This window comes from Atractosteus spatula, chromosome 12 (genome assembly GCF_055471065.1).
Source record: "Atractosteus spatula isolate fAtrSpa1 chromosome 12, fAtrSpa1.hap1, whole genome shotgun sequence".
Lineage (NCBI taxonomy): Eukaryota > Metazoa > Chordata > Actinopteri > Semionotiformes > Lepisosteidae > Atractosteus > Atractosteus spatula.
In genome coordinates this window covers 12862398-12875848 of record NC_142717.1, presented here as the reverse complement: position 1 = coordinate 12875848, position 13451 = coordinate 12862398, and the positions used below count along the sequence as shown (strand labels likewise).

Genomic DNA, 13451 nt, shown 5'->3' with positions numbered 1-13451 from the left:
ATCGAAACTGCTGGCAAGTTTACTACTACTTTTAAAATCAAATAGATACAGCTAAACTGAGTGTTTTTTAAACTTTGCAAAGCAATATTTAAATAGGTCAAAGCAGCAACATTTGAGATAAAGTATATACAAGTATGGTATAGTTAAGATACCTATTTGGTAGAACGCGTGGTTGTAAGTTTGATCCTTTCTGGCGCAATATAACCCGTCTCTGGGCGAATGTGATTAGTCAGGGCGCCTTGTCTCCTCCCTTCTGCTCAGCACAGGCAGTGCATGACGTCTGATGCTAACACAGCGAGTTGATTTGACTGAGTGAGAAGGTAACACAGATACAGCTCAGAGCTAACCGGAACGCTGCTGGAACTCAAGCAAGGGCTATATAGGGAGGTTTGCTGGAAAAAAAAGGCAACGCAGAAGAATTAAAGGGGAAATCTGCAAGGATTTTGAACTGCATATGAAACAATGTAATGCCTAACCCGGTGTTACACGTAGTTATGTGATCAGACTGGCACAAACTTAAAGAGCAGCAAATGAATTTGGAATGTTAGCCATTTTGTAAAAGCACTATGTAAAACACTTGTTTTTAGATATTTTCGCCACGTACAGTGCTGTCTTTTGCATGCGGGTCATGTAACTGGATTGACCGAGTTAGTCTGACTGGGGAACTACAGTGCCTGACAGTGGACTGTGGAGATAACTGCATGCCCAGGTAAGCAGAATGGGAGGGAACTTGGGGTGCCACCGCTCGATCCCTAAGGATCCGACTGACTTCTCTCAGAACAAACGCAAGTTCAGCGCGGCGTGCAACTTCAGCCACATTTTGGTTAACCAAGAGAGACTGAACATCAACACTGCCACGGAAGAGGAGCTGATGACACTGCCCGGGGTGAATCGCTCCGTGGCGCAGAACATAGTGGAGTACCGCGAGTGTATAGGGGGCTTTAAGAAAGTTGAGGACCTGGCTTTGGTGAGCGGGGTCGGTGCTGCCAAACTGGAGGCGATCAAGCTTGAGATATGCGTTAGCAACAGGATCGGCTCCTCGCAACATTCTCCCACCTCGCTGCGTAAGGACTACGAGCACCAGACGGGCACCGGCATCAACATCAACACAGCCACGCCAGCCCAGCTCATGAGCATCCGCGGCATCACTGAGAAAATCGCTAAAAACATTGTTGCCTATCGGAATGAGCACGGACCTTTCAAAAGCATAGAGGACCTGGTTAAAGTCAGTCACATCAACTCCTCCCTTCTGGATAAAGTCAGGTTCCAGATTTTCGCCGAGCGCTCCAGAACGCCCTCCACTAATACCAACGGTGGTTTGACGTACACCGGCAAAGCGCATCCCAGTCCAACTTCTCTGAGTCTTCAGAGCGAGGACCTCGATTTCCCACCCGGAGGCCCGACGCAGATCATCGCAGTACGGCCTAATGTGGACGCTTTCTCGGGAGTGCGTGATGGCAAACCGGTCTTCAGGCTTGCCACCTGGAATTTGCAGTGGTGCTCCACTGAGAAGGCGAACAACCCCGGAGTGAGAGAGGTTGTGTGCATGACTCTGCTGGAGAACGGGTGAGTTTGGGTTGTGGTTACATGTGTAGCGATATACTGTACTTACTGTATGTGCAAGTTCTGCGTACAGCTGAACAGCTTGCAGGGATCAACGCTTGGTTGGGAGAGAAGAAGCCAAGGGTTGCTAGAAAACAGGAGTCTCCCATGGGAAAAAGGGAAGCATTTTTAAGTGTTTCATCATTTGCGGTAGAGACATGCACAGTTTTCGTCATTGTTTTTCTTCAGCTATTATTTGTTGCATCATCGCCTTCTGCGAACTTGTGATGGCGAGTCAAACAGGTGAATACAGTAACAACTATGCTGAAAAATATACCACAGAAACTTGGACGCTGGCGAAGACGGTTAGGTCGGAGCCCAAGTCCCTCGAGTTTAAGTGTTCACGCTAAAGATCCCAAAACTAAGCCGGAAGATTATCTAGTGCTTATTGCAACCTTTTGCCACTTTGTAGTCGAATAGGATTTCTGTATGAAAACATTTAAGAGTTTTCATCATGATCTGAATAAGCATTGTGCTGAGTTGGTTTGCACTGAGGTCATCTAAGGAATACTTTGCAGAAGTTAAGTAACGCCGTACAAAGGGTAAGTAACTGTTGCACGTTGAAGCCTGCGCTCCGTTTTGCAAGTTCATTCAAAAACCGTTAGCATTCAAAGTTGAACATTAGCGTGCACCGTTTGGCAAGTTATATTGTTGTAACTAAAATCACATTATTGCAAATAACTAAATGATTACAAATGGATACATGCTCAGGGCATATATTTCACTTACAGTATATGTATATACAGTATGGATACATATGTCATGTCTAAGTTACTGTCGACATTCTTAAAACAAACAATACTTGTTTATTATTGTCCATTGCAAAGCTTGAATGCAGGTCTTGGTACTGTATGTACAGTAAAGCAGGCAGGCTTTAGCTAGAGATAATGCAAAAAAAAAACAGTAGTAACCATCATTATGGTTAACGGAAGTTCAAAAACGGACACTTGAGAAACTGGAAGCGCTACTGCAGTGTTTTATTATTATTATTTATATAGATTATTCAGTTATGTCACTGCACATATTACTGCATGTGTTAATATGTCTGTAGTCTTTAAAACAGGGCAAATATACTGTATAAGATTTACGAAAACAACCAAGGGTTAGAGTTAGAAATTACATTTCAGCAAAACAAAACCCACAGATTTGACTATGGCTGGCATTAGCGCTAGTGGAATAGTGGAGTAATCAATGATGGTGATTAATTTTCACAGAGTTTCAAGGCAAACGCATAAGTGTTAATTCATCATTCTGAATGACTGAGCTGAAGTGAGAGCGGTTACACGTGCAGTGTATTTATAATTACGCTATCACCTATACGGTGTGTTAAATTAATGAGTATATATCGAACTGTAATTACTACTCTAGGAAAATTCCAGAAGCACAGTATTTTTTTTTATAATTAAACTTTTGTGAATGTTTTCAGTGTTAACATTCATAAGTAATAGTACAGTACAGTCTACAACCTGAGAAGCTCTATCTAAAGGATAGGAGTTTCTTTAATAAAAAAAACATAGTTGAGAGGGCTGGTGAGATTTGTGATAAATTTGATCTCATATAGAGTTAGAATTCTGAGAAATGAATCAAATGACTACAGTATGCATTTAGTTATTCTTCATAAACATACAGTTATGGAAAAACTGACACAGACATTACAGAGTATTGGTTGCAGGTGACTGAAGGAGGGAACAAAATAAAAATTTTTGTGACCAATCAAAATTGCTTCAAACTAACCAGAATGTTTCAAACATAAAAGGAAATGGAAACATATGCTAAAAATATAATATGACAGTTGGCAATTGTATTAAAAGATATGACTGGAGTAGGGAGAGACCCTTGCTGTGGAATACAGTTTCAATTAAAAATACACTTTTACTACTGTTTTTTTTTAACTTTTTTCAAGACATGCTGAAAACCCTGAACAAAAAGACTTTGTTCAGGCTGTATTCACCACCTGTCATACCTTTGCCAGTTACATGTAGAGGATAATTCCGTCCTGAAAAGCAAGGAAAAAAAAACACCATGTTCCATCATCTATGGAAGCTCCTTCAGAGAAGCGAGGGAATAAGAGGTAAAGGGGTATGGATGGGAAAACAAACGAAAGAATGCGTAGTGGGGGCCACGGACCGCACACAAGCATGCAAGCGCTCCCGAATTCTCACGAGCTCTAGTCACACTAAACGCCCTCGCACCAATTAACACCGCACACTATTTAAACCCTCACTCTCTTGTACTCTTGTACCTCGCTCACTATTGAGGTCTCCTCTCTGAGCTCCGAAACTAGTTGTGGCTTAGGAGCTGTGCCTGTGACTGGGAGGTTGCCGGTTCAAATCCTGCAGCCAGCAGAGGAATCCTACTTCGTTGGGTCCCTGAGCAAGGCCCTTAACCCCAACTGCTCCAGGGGTGCTGTACAAAGGCTTGACCCTGCGCTCTGACCCTAAGCTTCTCTCCCTGTCTGTGTGTCTGTGTCTCATGGAGAGCAAGCCGGGGTATGCGAAAAGACAAATTCCTAATGCAAGAAATTGTATAGGGCTAATAAAGAAGCATTATTATTATTACACATTATTATTAATATTACCTTTTGGCTACCGACTCTGCTCTATCCTTTTCACCACAACTTCGCCTGTCGTTATTGGTACCTCTTCGATTCGGAACCCTACTGGATTTGACTCCTCGCTTTCATTTAAGACCACGCCTTCGTCTCTCATTTGGTACCGCACTGTTTTGGAACTCTGTCTACCTCCCGACCTGACTCCCCTGGAGTTACAGTAGCCACGCACAGGGTCCCACCTCCTGCTGCCTCCTGCCTTGTGACGTTAGGATGTGAAATGGGGGTTAAAGAGATGGCAATCTCGACGACAACATCCAGAGCAAGTTTGAAAGGCACCAAACTAAAAATCTGAGTAATTTAGAAAGATATTAGTAGATCATTGAGTGCTGAATGTGGCTTAGGTATCAGGCAGGTCTAAGGATGTTTCTGGCTTCAGTTATTCTGAAACCAAAATGATCCATTTGAACAGCGCAAGGTTGTTGTCATTTCCAGTTTTTCAGTACCACTTCTCCGTTTCTGTGAACTTACTGTCTAAAAAGGTGTTTGAATTGGAAACTAGCCTGGAAGGGGGAATTGAAATAAAAAAAAAACTGGAACTGACCTGGAACACTACTTCAGATGCCTTTTTTTGACCCCCAAGTCAGGCCATAACTTGTTTAATGTTTTGTCTTATTTTTTCATATGCTTTGTTTCTGGTTGTTTTGTTCTAAAGAGGGATACCCATGGTTTATGAGAGGCTTGGGTGTGAGCTCTGAAGCTTTGATCTCACTGTTTAAAATATACACAGTTGTGGGTGTTACTGCACTCGCATGTCTGCAGGAAATATCTCCACTACAGACTGAGCCAAGTAAGGGAAAGATCCCCCTCCATTGTTGCAAACAGCATTACTTGTCCTGCGACATTTCCAAAGTAAACCATCCCCATAAACAAATGTGGCTTTCATTTGTATTTGACTGTGTACGTCCGTTAAGGTAATCCAGAGCGGTAGACTTAGTTTATCCTGTAGTCAGCTGTCCTTCTGTCACATGCTCTGAGTTGATAAAGGCCGGCCCTGCTGGCTCCCATCCAGATGCAGGCAAGAGTAACTTGAGGTCAATGAACTTCGTGGAGTTGCAGTTATTAAAGGTTAGCAGCCAAGGAATCTTTGTATTAAGCTATTTATGAGAAGGCAGTAGGCAGCCACTCCCTGACCCTTTTTCTTCTCAAATGTGTGCAATTGACGAGACCCTGACACAAAATGACAGTGGCTTTATAGTCATGTTCCCATTTAGTGCTATTAAAACATAAAGACATACATTTTTTTTAATGACATGCAAAAACAAAATGCTTATTACAGTATTATTATATTTAAATATGCCTCAATTTTACTAGTGATTTACTAGTTCAAACGTCAGAAACAGAGGACTGGAAATAATTTATATTCGTAAAACTACTTCTTACAGTATACATTTAAGATAAAATTGTGGAGTTAAATGGTACATTTACCTTTGTACCATTCTAATTAGTCTGAATGAGGTTTTAATGACCATCTTGAAGAACTGTATTATCAGGTCAAATTCCATTTCGCATGCTAATCCTTTGCGCCAGTTTCTTTAAAACGATAATTACATTTCTCTTAGGTTTACTGTACCTTGTAGCTTTGATGTCTGCATGATGTATTAAGTTCAGCCAGCTTTAATCCCAAAAGGGAGGGAATGGCAGGATACTTAATTTAGTCTAAGAATTAAAAAAAATTACGCAGGGGATATTAAAGTTGTGCATGAGTTGGGAAAATAAAAATACACTGCAGAATGTCCCCAGTCAGTAAACTGTGAGAGAGAACATAAGTCTGATATTTACAGGGTGATTCTGGATTAAAGGATGATTTGTGCCACACAGAGCTACAGAACAAGAAGATGAAGAGGATGTACAGTGTGTGGAAGGGACATTTGTTTAAAGAAGTCCAAATGGATTTGTTATTAGGCATATGTCCTTCAGCAGGCATTTTTTATTCAATACCTGTCACGTCCAACAGCAACTGTATTCTTTCCCGTAAACGACCTTTCGCTAAACCGACCACAGCTATGGGTAATTCCAGCAAGCGCCAGCACACTGATCGATAATCCAATCACAACACCACACTAATAACCAAACCCTCCACTTCCCGGGATGTTGAACCCCTCATTACCCTCAGGTCTGTGCTCGGTCTTAGCCTCTATCCTTGGAGCTCCTACCTCACCGTTGCTATTGGGACATTCTCTTTCGGATTGATACTCAGGTCTTGGAATATTCCACCTTCGTCTTTCGACTCCGACTTCAGCCCCGCGATTTGGATATCTAGCCTTCGACCCCCTCTGACTGAAACCCTGGTCTTTGACATTTTACCTTCGTCCCTTGAGTCTGACTTCACCCCAGCGATTTGGAATAGTAGCCAACGATCTCCTGAAACTCTCAGAACAACACACAGGGTCCTTCCTCTACTTTTTGGATACAGCATTCGTTACAATACCATTGCATACAGTTTTATGAGGTCTACTGTCATGCCTGTAACTAGAGCAAAATTTAGTACTAGATACTAGACACTGATCTTTAAAGACTAAAAAGTCTTTTGAAAAACAGAATTTTGCTGACGCAGCTATTAAGTATTCAAATTAACAAGCTGCAGAGGGAACACCAGTAGCTACTCGGTACAGAGCACACAAAGTGGGGTGTGTAAGTAGTTAGAAATGAAGCACAAGATACATGCAAATGACCAAAGCTACTCCTCTGATAGCCACCTTCATTTACTCTGCATATCATTCCAAAATGTCCTTAATTACTGTGTGAAAATTGAATGCCCAGTCTTTTCTCTTTTGTTTTTGTATGACCAGAGGGTAGTGGCAGGGAATGTATCTGGTTAAGCTGGCTGTGAAAGATCACTTCAGTTCAAGAAAAGAAAAGAACACAGCTACAGGTATGTTTCGCTTGGCACCTAAACTGAGGTGGGAATTCTCTTTTTGACTGGAAGACAAGTCAAAGTGAAAACATGTACTAGCGCGATCATGAAGGTGTGCCTAAAGAAAGAGGACATACAGGACAATTTGTGAGTTCTGAGAAATATTTTAGTTTTTTTTTTCTTAAATTGTTTTTGATCTTTTACAGCTTCACTTCGATCCAAGAGAGGGCACTTGCTTTCTGGTGCTGTGCCCTGCCTTTAAGTAGCTCAGTTGTTAGAGTGCGAAAACTGTAGTGGACAGTATTGCCTTAAGATGAATCACATAATAAGACCACAATAAGTGTAAACTCAAAATTCTCTTAAAATGCCCTTTCATTGCTGTTTCTAAAGATAAATGAGAATAGCAACAAGAATTCTGAGGAGAATTAAGAGGCGTGGTCATCTGTCACCGCATACAGCGTGGTTTATCTCTCCAAGACGTCTTGGAACGTTATTCCACACATTAAGTTAAAATGAATTCATTGTATAAATGCACAGGGTAGCCATGATACAGCTGATGTTGCAATTTGGTAGTGTGGTTTTCAGCAGTGGCATGCAATTTGGCTTATGGCGTTAGGCGGTGGAGGGTAACCATGGGACACACACAACATTTCCTGCATAATACAGCATCACGTCTGCGAGTGTCAGGGTTGAGAATTGCATCAGCAGGCGCTCATGCTGCAACATTCCCACTTCATTATTCCGGTTGACGCCGTTCTCCGGAGCTGTGTAATGTCCTGCTCTCCCTCCAACTTTCGCTTCACTGTACTCTGTGGATGAGCTTTTGAATTAATTGAAATGCCTTTCATGCAAGTGAATATAAATAGGAGGCATTGTCACTTTCGATTGTGTTCAGTGGTGCACTTCTTTCCCTTTCAAAGTTGTAATCTATTATGATTTCCTAACTTCAGCTTGTATTTTAAATGCCATGTGCTCATTTCCTTTTCACTTTTGTTTTCCTAATAGTGCCACGGTATCAACAGTGAAGCATTTTTTTCTCTCTTAAAGACTCTTTATTAAAAGCTAATAGTCTTTGCTTCCAGACTTAATTCACTTAAAGCGTTTTACTACAACAAAGTACAGATGTGTCGGAGCTTCATGCAACTGAAATCAGCCTGTGAAGTGAAGGTGCTTAAATTTTCCAAAAGTAGAGTTTAAAATAAAGGACTAGTTGTTTTAATTCGTGTTATCCAATCCATTTGATATGCTCTTGTGCAGAAATACTTATTCAGTTTCAAGCCTGGCTTCTGAGTGTTCTCTGCTGGCATGAGGCTGGGCTATCATTTCCAAATTTCAGGCTTAAATGAAACAAAGGGTCACAAGTGTTCTCTCATTCTTCTTGATGTGTCCTGTACTTCTTTCTTTTAACTCCAGAGGGGCCAGGTTCATTAAAATGGGGTGACTCCAAATGAGTGTCTCCAAATTTAAGAAACAAATCAGATACCTTTCATCCGCCAAACAACAGAAGCTTTCCAGAAATCTGTACGAAATGATACATATAATTTCCTTGACTTATGCTATTCATTGTTTTATGCAGACCTATTAGAGAATATTAGTACGTGGGCTTTCACATTTTACAAATCTTTTGCTAACTACTGCAGTTATGCTGCTGTAAAGTCAGGACATGATAGTAGTGACTTAATAATATATATATTGTATACTGTTCTGTAATTATCTGCCCCAGTTTTTATAAATGGCACAGTGGTACAGTGGTTAGTAGTTGCTTCCTCGCAGCACTGGGGCCCTGGGTTCAATTCTGGACCCGGGGTGCAATTTGTGTGAAGTTTGTACAGTATGTTCTCCCTATGTTCTGGTGGGTTTCCTCTCAGTTCTTCAGTTTCCTCCCGCAGTCCAAAGACGAACTGAGTGGTAGGTTAATTGGCTTCTGGCAAAACTGGCCCTGGTGTGAGCGTGTCAGTGTCTGTGTGTGTCCTGCAATTGACTGATGTCCCATCCAGTGTCTATCCTACCTTGTGTCCTTTGCTTGCTGGGATAGGCTGAGGCTGCCCTGCAATCCTGAATTGGATGAAGTGGTTAGAAAATGGATGGTTGGACTTTTAAAAAGATAATACATTTTCTGTTATGCAGGTAAATTTAGTCTTTAACATTTCATTAGAGATGTTTTGTTTGCAAGCCGCCTGTAAATAGAATTCCTGACTCAGAAGCAACTGAATTAGCAGTTCTCTGTGAACGCCTTTCACTTCCAGAAAATTGTGGCTCTTCGTTCTCTTCCCATGAACTCTGTATAGGGTGCCGTTTAAAACTTTACTCATTTCTTTCTGTATTCTACAAATATTTAATTATCAGGCTCAGGGGGTGTACAAGGACATCAGTGAGAGTATCGAGCCTTTAATTTGCTTCCTGAATTCTTGTGTTAGAGGGTTTGTTTAACAAATGGCTTGATTTTATCTAGAGAGACTCGCCCATTGTCGGTGACTGTCACCGAGTGGTACAGGTCATTTTCACATTGCCCTTCCCTAGTAACACTGCCTTTGTTGTGCAGCGAGTCATCAAGTGTGCATTAAGCACAGTTTATCGTTTTAGTGAATCCGGTGTTCTGCCCTAAATATATTTCTTCTGTTACGTGCTGTGTTGTGTGACATGCCTAATTCAACACGCCTGAGAAGAAGAAAAAATCATTTTTAATGTTTTTTTTTATCTGTTGTTGTCTGTCACAACGTTGTTTTTTAAGAGAACGCGTCATCTTATTTCCAGTTTGGTTCTCAGTCACAGTTCACTGTAATCTTGAGAAAATTACCAGGCCCGCATTTCACAAGGAAGTGGATCTGATTATGGTAACCTGTTGATATCAAATTTCCACACTACACAGCTGTTGCTAATTCATTAAAGGTTTTGATGTTTTTTTAAAGCTGAAGTGTGGGAGAAAGGCATAATTCAACGCATACATCGTACAATAATAAAATGAGTATCTGAAAGACGTTGGGCCACACAGCAGATTAAAAATGAAATACATTTATAAATAAAATCTTCCTAATTTTTGTATCTACTGTTCTGTGATCTCTACCTTGCAATCTTACTGTAATGAATTCTGAAAGTGCTTAATCTTTATACAAGTTGTTATTTCATGAATCAGGAATTCATTGGGCACGGTATCTTTAATGTTTCATAATGCAGTGAGGCTATGATGTGTCAGTACAGTATGCCTTTTCAGGTTTTATCTTTAAAGAAAACTAGGCAGTTGGTCTATGAAGTCAGTTATTTATTACTGTGTATACAGTTAATACCAACAGCAGTTCTGTTTTTCCAAAATTATATTTTAAAAAAGTCTCACGTGAAAAAGAGTTTTGTTGAGACAGGCCTCATAATTTACCTTAAATTGGAACAGTAACAAACAACTACTTCTGTCCAGTTATGTACAGTTAATTGTGAATTATTGTTGAAAGAGGCCAAAAAGAATGATTATTCTGCATTTCCCTGTATTATTATAAGCGTTCACCTTATAATAATTACCCAATCTACTTTGCTGGAAGCAGTCAATAATGGTGGCAAATTTAAATTAAGAAGGTTCAGGTTTGAAAGAACTTGAATTCCGTGACAGCAGATGGATGACGTTTATCTCTACTCATAACCAATTGTATTCGTTTTTGTTTTTATGAAAGAACATCAATGCCCTCAGCTAGCAGAGTACTAGAGTTTGTATTTAGTTACATCCGTGCCAGTCCAGGAAGTTGCAAATCACTTCCAGTAAAATTAAATAATACCTTAGAAATCCCCCATATTATAATATATTCAAGATATTCCCAAGTTTTAGCCCTTGTGCACCATAAGCGTTGTTCACTTAGCAAGTAGGTAAAGGGAAAAGCAGATACTGTAATATGTTTTGCTTTTGCATAGTCATGGGAACTGCACCAAATATGACCTTTTCCGTTTCTGACTCATAGCTTCTGATGTTTAGGTGTTGTAGTTGTTGAAAGGTGGGGAATTATTTGGATTTCATTATTCATTTTCTTCTTGCTTTCCAAGCATAGACTTTGAGGTACTGTTCCTTCCAATGAAATAAAGCTGCTGTACTGTACTAGGAAAATCACACTCCAATTCCTTTCTCCATAAGTAATCTTTTCTATTGCATTTTGCTCACTTGTGAGGAAGATATTACGCTACCCTACAAAATGTTAATGAATGAGTCTTTAGGTATTATCCTTCCTGTCCAAAAAGTTGGAATGGCCCAGCACATGGTATATTCCTTGATTCTCGAGGACTGTATAGTAGACACCTATTTTCTGAATTGTTTTGTCTTGTATGATAGCTGCTGCATGGGCGTCTGGTGCATTGCTGAAGGCAATAGCAGACCAGGCTAATGTCAATGGTTGTCAGATTAGGAAATAAGAGCTGGAAGTGTAACGCAGGCTCCATGTAGCCACTGAACTAAAAGATCCAATGACAGGCCTCACAACGTCTCAAGACCACCGAGCAACCCTGATCCACAGACATCCGAGAATGTTTGAAGGAATCAGTGGAGCAATGAGCAGGTGAACAAACATTCTATGAGGGGTATTAATATTCTTATTATATTATATTATTAATTTGGTGGAGCGGTAAAGAAGTCTTTAGGAGATGTGTAGAAAAAGTTATTTCTAAATATTTCACTTGTAGAATGAACAAATTATGTGCACATCCATTTTTGGTCTATCCTATGCTTTTTTTTCAGTGAAATTCTTAATTATCTGTCATGCATCTCTTAGACATTTCTCCACCATTTTAAAGACTTTGTATTGTGCATTTTCCCATCATATTTTACTTTGATTAGGAATACCAAGTGAAAATGGAATCGGCTGTTACATGTTTTTTCCTCAGTGAAATCAATACTTTGATGATCCCAAGTGTCTCTGCCAGTCGGGCTGAAGGATTTAGCTACAAACATTATGAGGGCATATGTCTGAAGAAATAGGATTGGGCAGTTTCCGTTTTGTGAGGATATGCGGCTGCTTGGCAGAGAGCCAAGGCACTGAGTTTGCCGATGACTGGACCATTTAGTTTCACCAGTTCATGTGGAAAATCTATTGAAACAGCAGTTCACCAGGGAACGTGACTGATCTGTGGGCAGAGTCTATTTTACCTGCATTAGCAACACAGTTTTCATTTGTTTGGTAGTGAGTGTAAATAGATTGTTAAGGGAATGTTTTAATGCGGTTTGATTTGTTAATTCGGATTATTAAGAATATGCATATGATAGTGATAGCATTTCACAAAGAGAGAAGAAAGTTCTTGAAATATATTGTCCATTATAATATATGATGCATTTGCTTTGCATGATGCATGGGAAGCTTAATTGTTCTTTCCTAGATAAATAAATAAATGTGCACAAATCTTGCCACATGTTTTCAGAGTAGTTGTCCATTTATTTTTTATTTCAGGCAGACTGACTGTTGCTGGTTTCCTTGGATTTATTCAGGACTACTGATAATCAGTGTTAGTGGAAAACAAAAGGAAGTCGATCAGGATTTTTTCATCTCGCAATCATTCACCAACCTCATACTGTGGGACACTGAATTCTGTCTGGGTAAAGGTTAATCACAAAAGTCACTTCCGATAGGATGATACCAGCAATGTTGAAGACAGGGTATTAGGTTCTCTGGCATTTTCTCTAGTTTAGAACAAGACAGGGGATTGCAGAGTTCATTTTAGAAAAAAAAAACCCTCAATATCCTTGATCCACGCCAGTTTAAAAAACATTTTTAATATGCCATCTTGTTATATTAGAATGTTATTGAATTAGGAAATTCATGCAGCATTTCAAAAGCAGTTTCATAGGTTCATTCTGTGACTTTTTCCCTGTTCAGAATTCAAATATAATAAAGTATTTCTGAACTTAAAATTACAGCTTCTAGATAAATAAAAGCCATTTTTTCACGTGTTATACATTGTGACTCAAATATCCCTAACTGTGCTGCCTGAGCCAAGCTAGCCTACTCTTGTTTAGAAATATCCTTGTAACTTTTCCATTTTAGAATCATCTGAGTTGTTCAGCTGGTATTACGTGTAACAGATATGTTCATGTGCACATTGACAGGACATTATTAATAGGAACCTCATTTATTGTAAAGTTTTAATGGCATTATTGACGTTTGTTCCCAATATTGCGATAATAATTCATTTACATTGATTCAGTCTGTGAATGAGCACATCTTTCTAATCACAAACTAAATCCCTCTTTCTTCAGTATCCCACGACTGAACTTCTCTCTCCATTAAGCGACTGTGGGTTTTTTTCTCAAGCGGTGTGAAAGATCACACCCGTATCCTGTCTCAGCCTAAAGCCAAATTCAGTTGTTTCTGAGGCAGTGATTTCATGGCATCATTGAGGGTGGGCATGCAAAGAGCCAGT

The 13451-nt window shown here is 39.9% G+C and overlaps 1 protein-coding gene across 1 annotated transcript in view; it reads left to right on the top strand.

Annotated features, from left to right (window-relative positions):
• Positions 1-290: 290 nt before the first annotated feature.
• eepd1 (endonuclease/exonuclease/phosphatase family domain containing 1) overlaps positions 291-13451 on the top strand; it is a 42281-nt gene continuing 29120 nt past the window's right edge. The window contains exon 1 of the mRNA XM_088929603.1: positions 291-1566. Coding sequence (XP_088785729.1) covers positions 719-1566 — 848 coding nt within the window. The 5' untranslated portion in view covers positions 291-718. The remainder of the gene's footprint in view (positions 1567-13451) is intronic.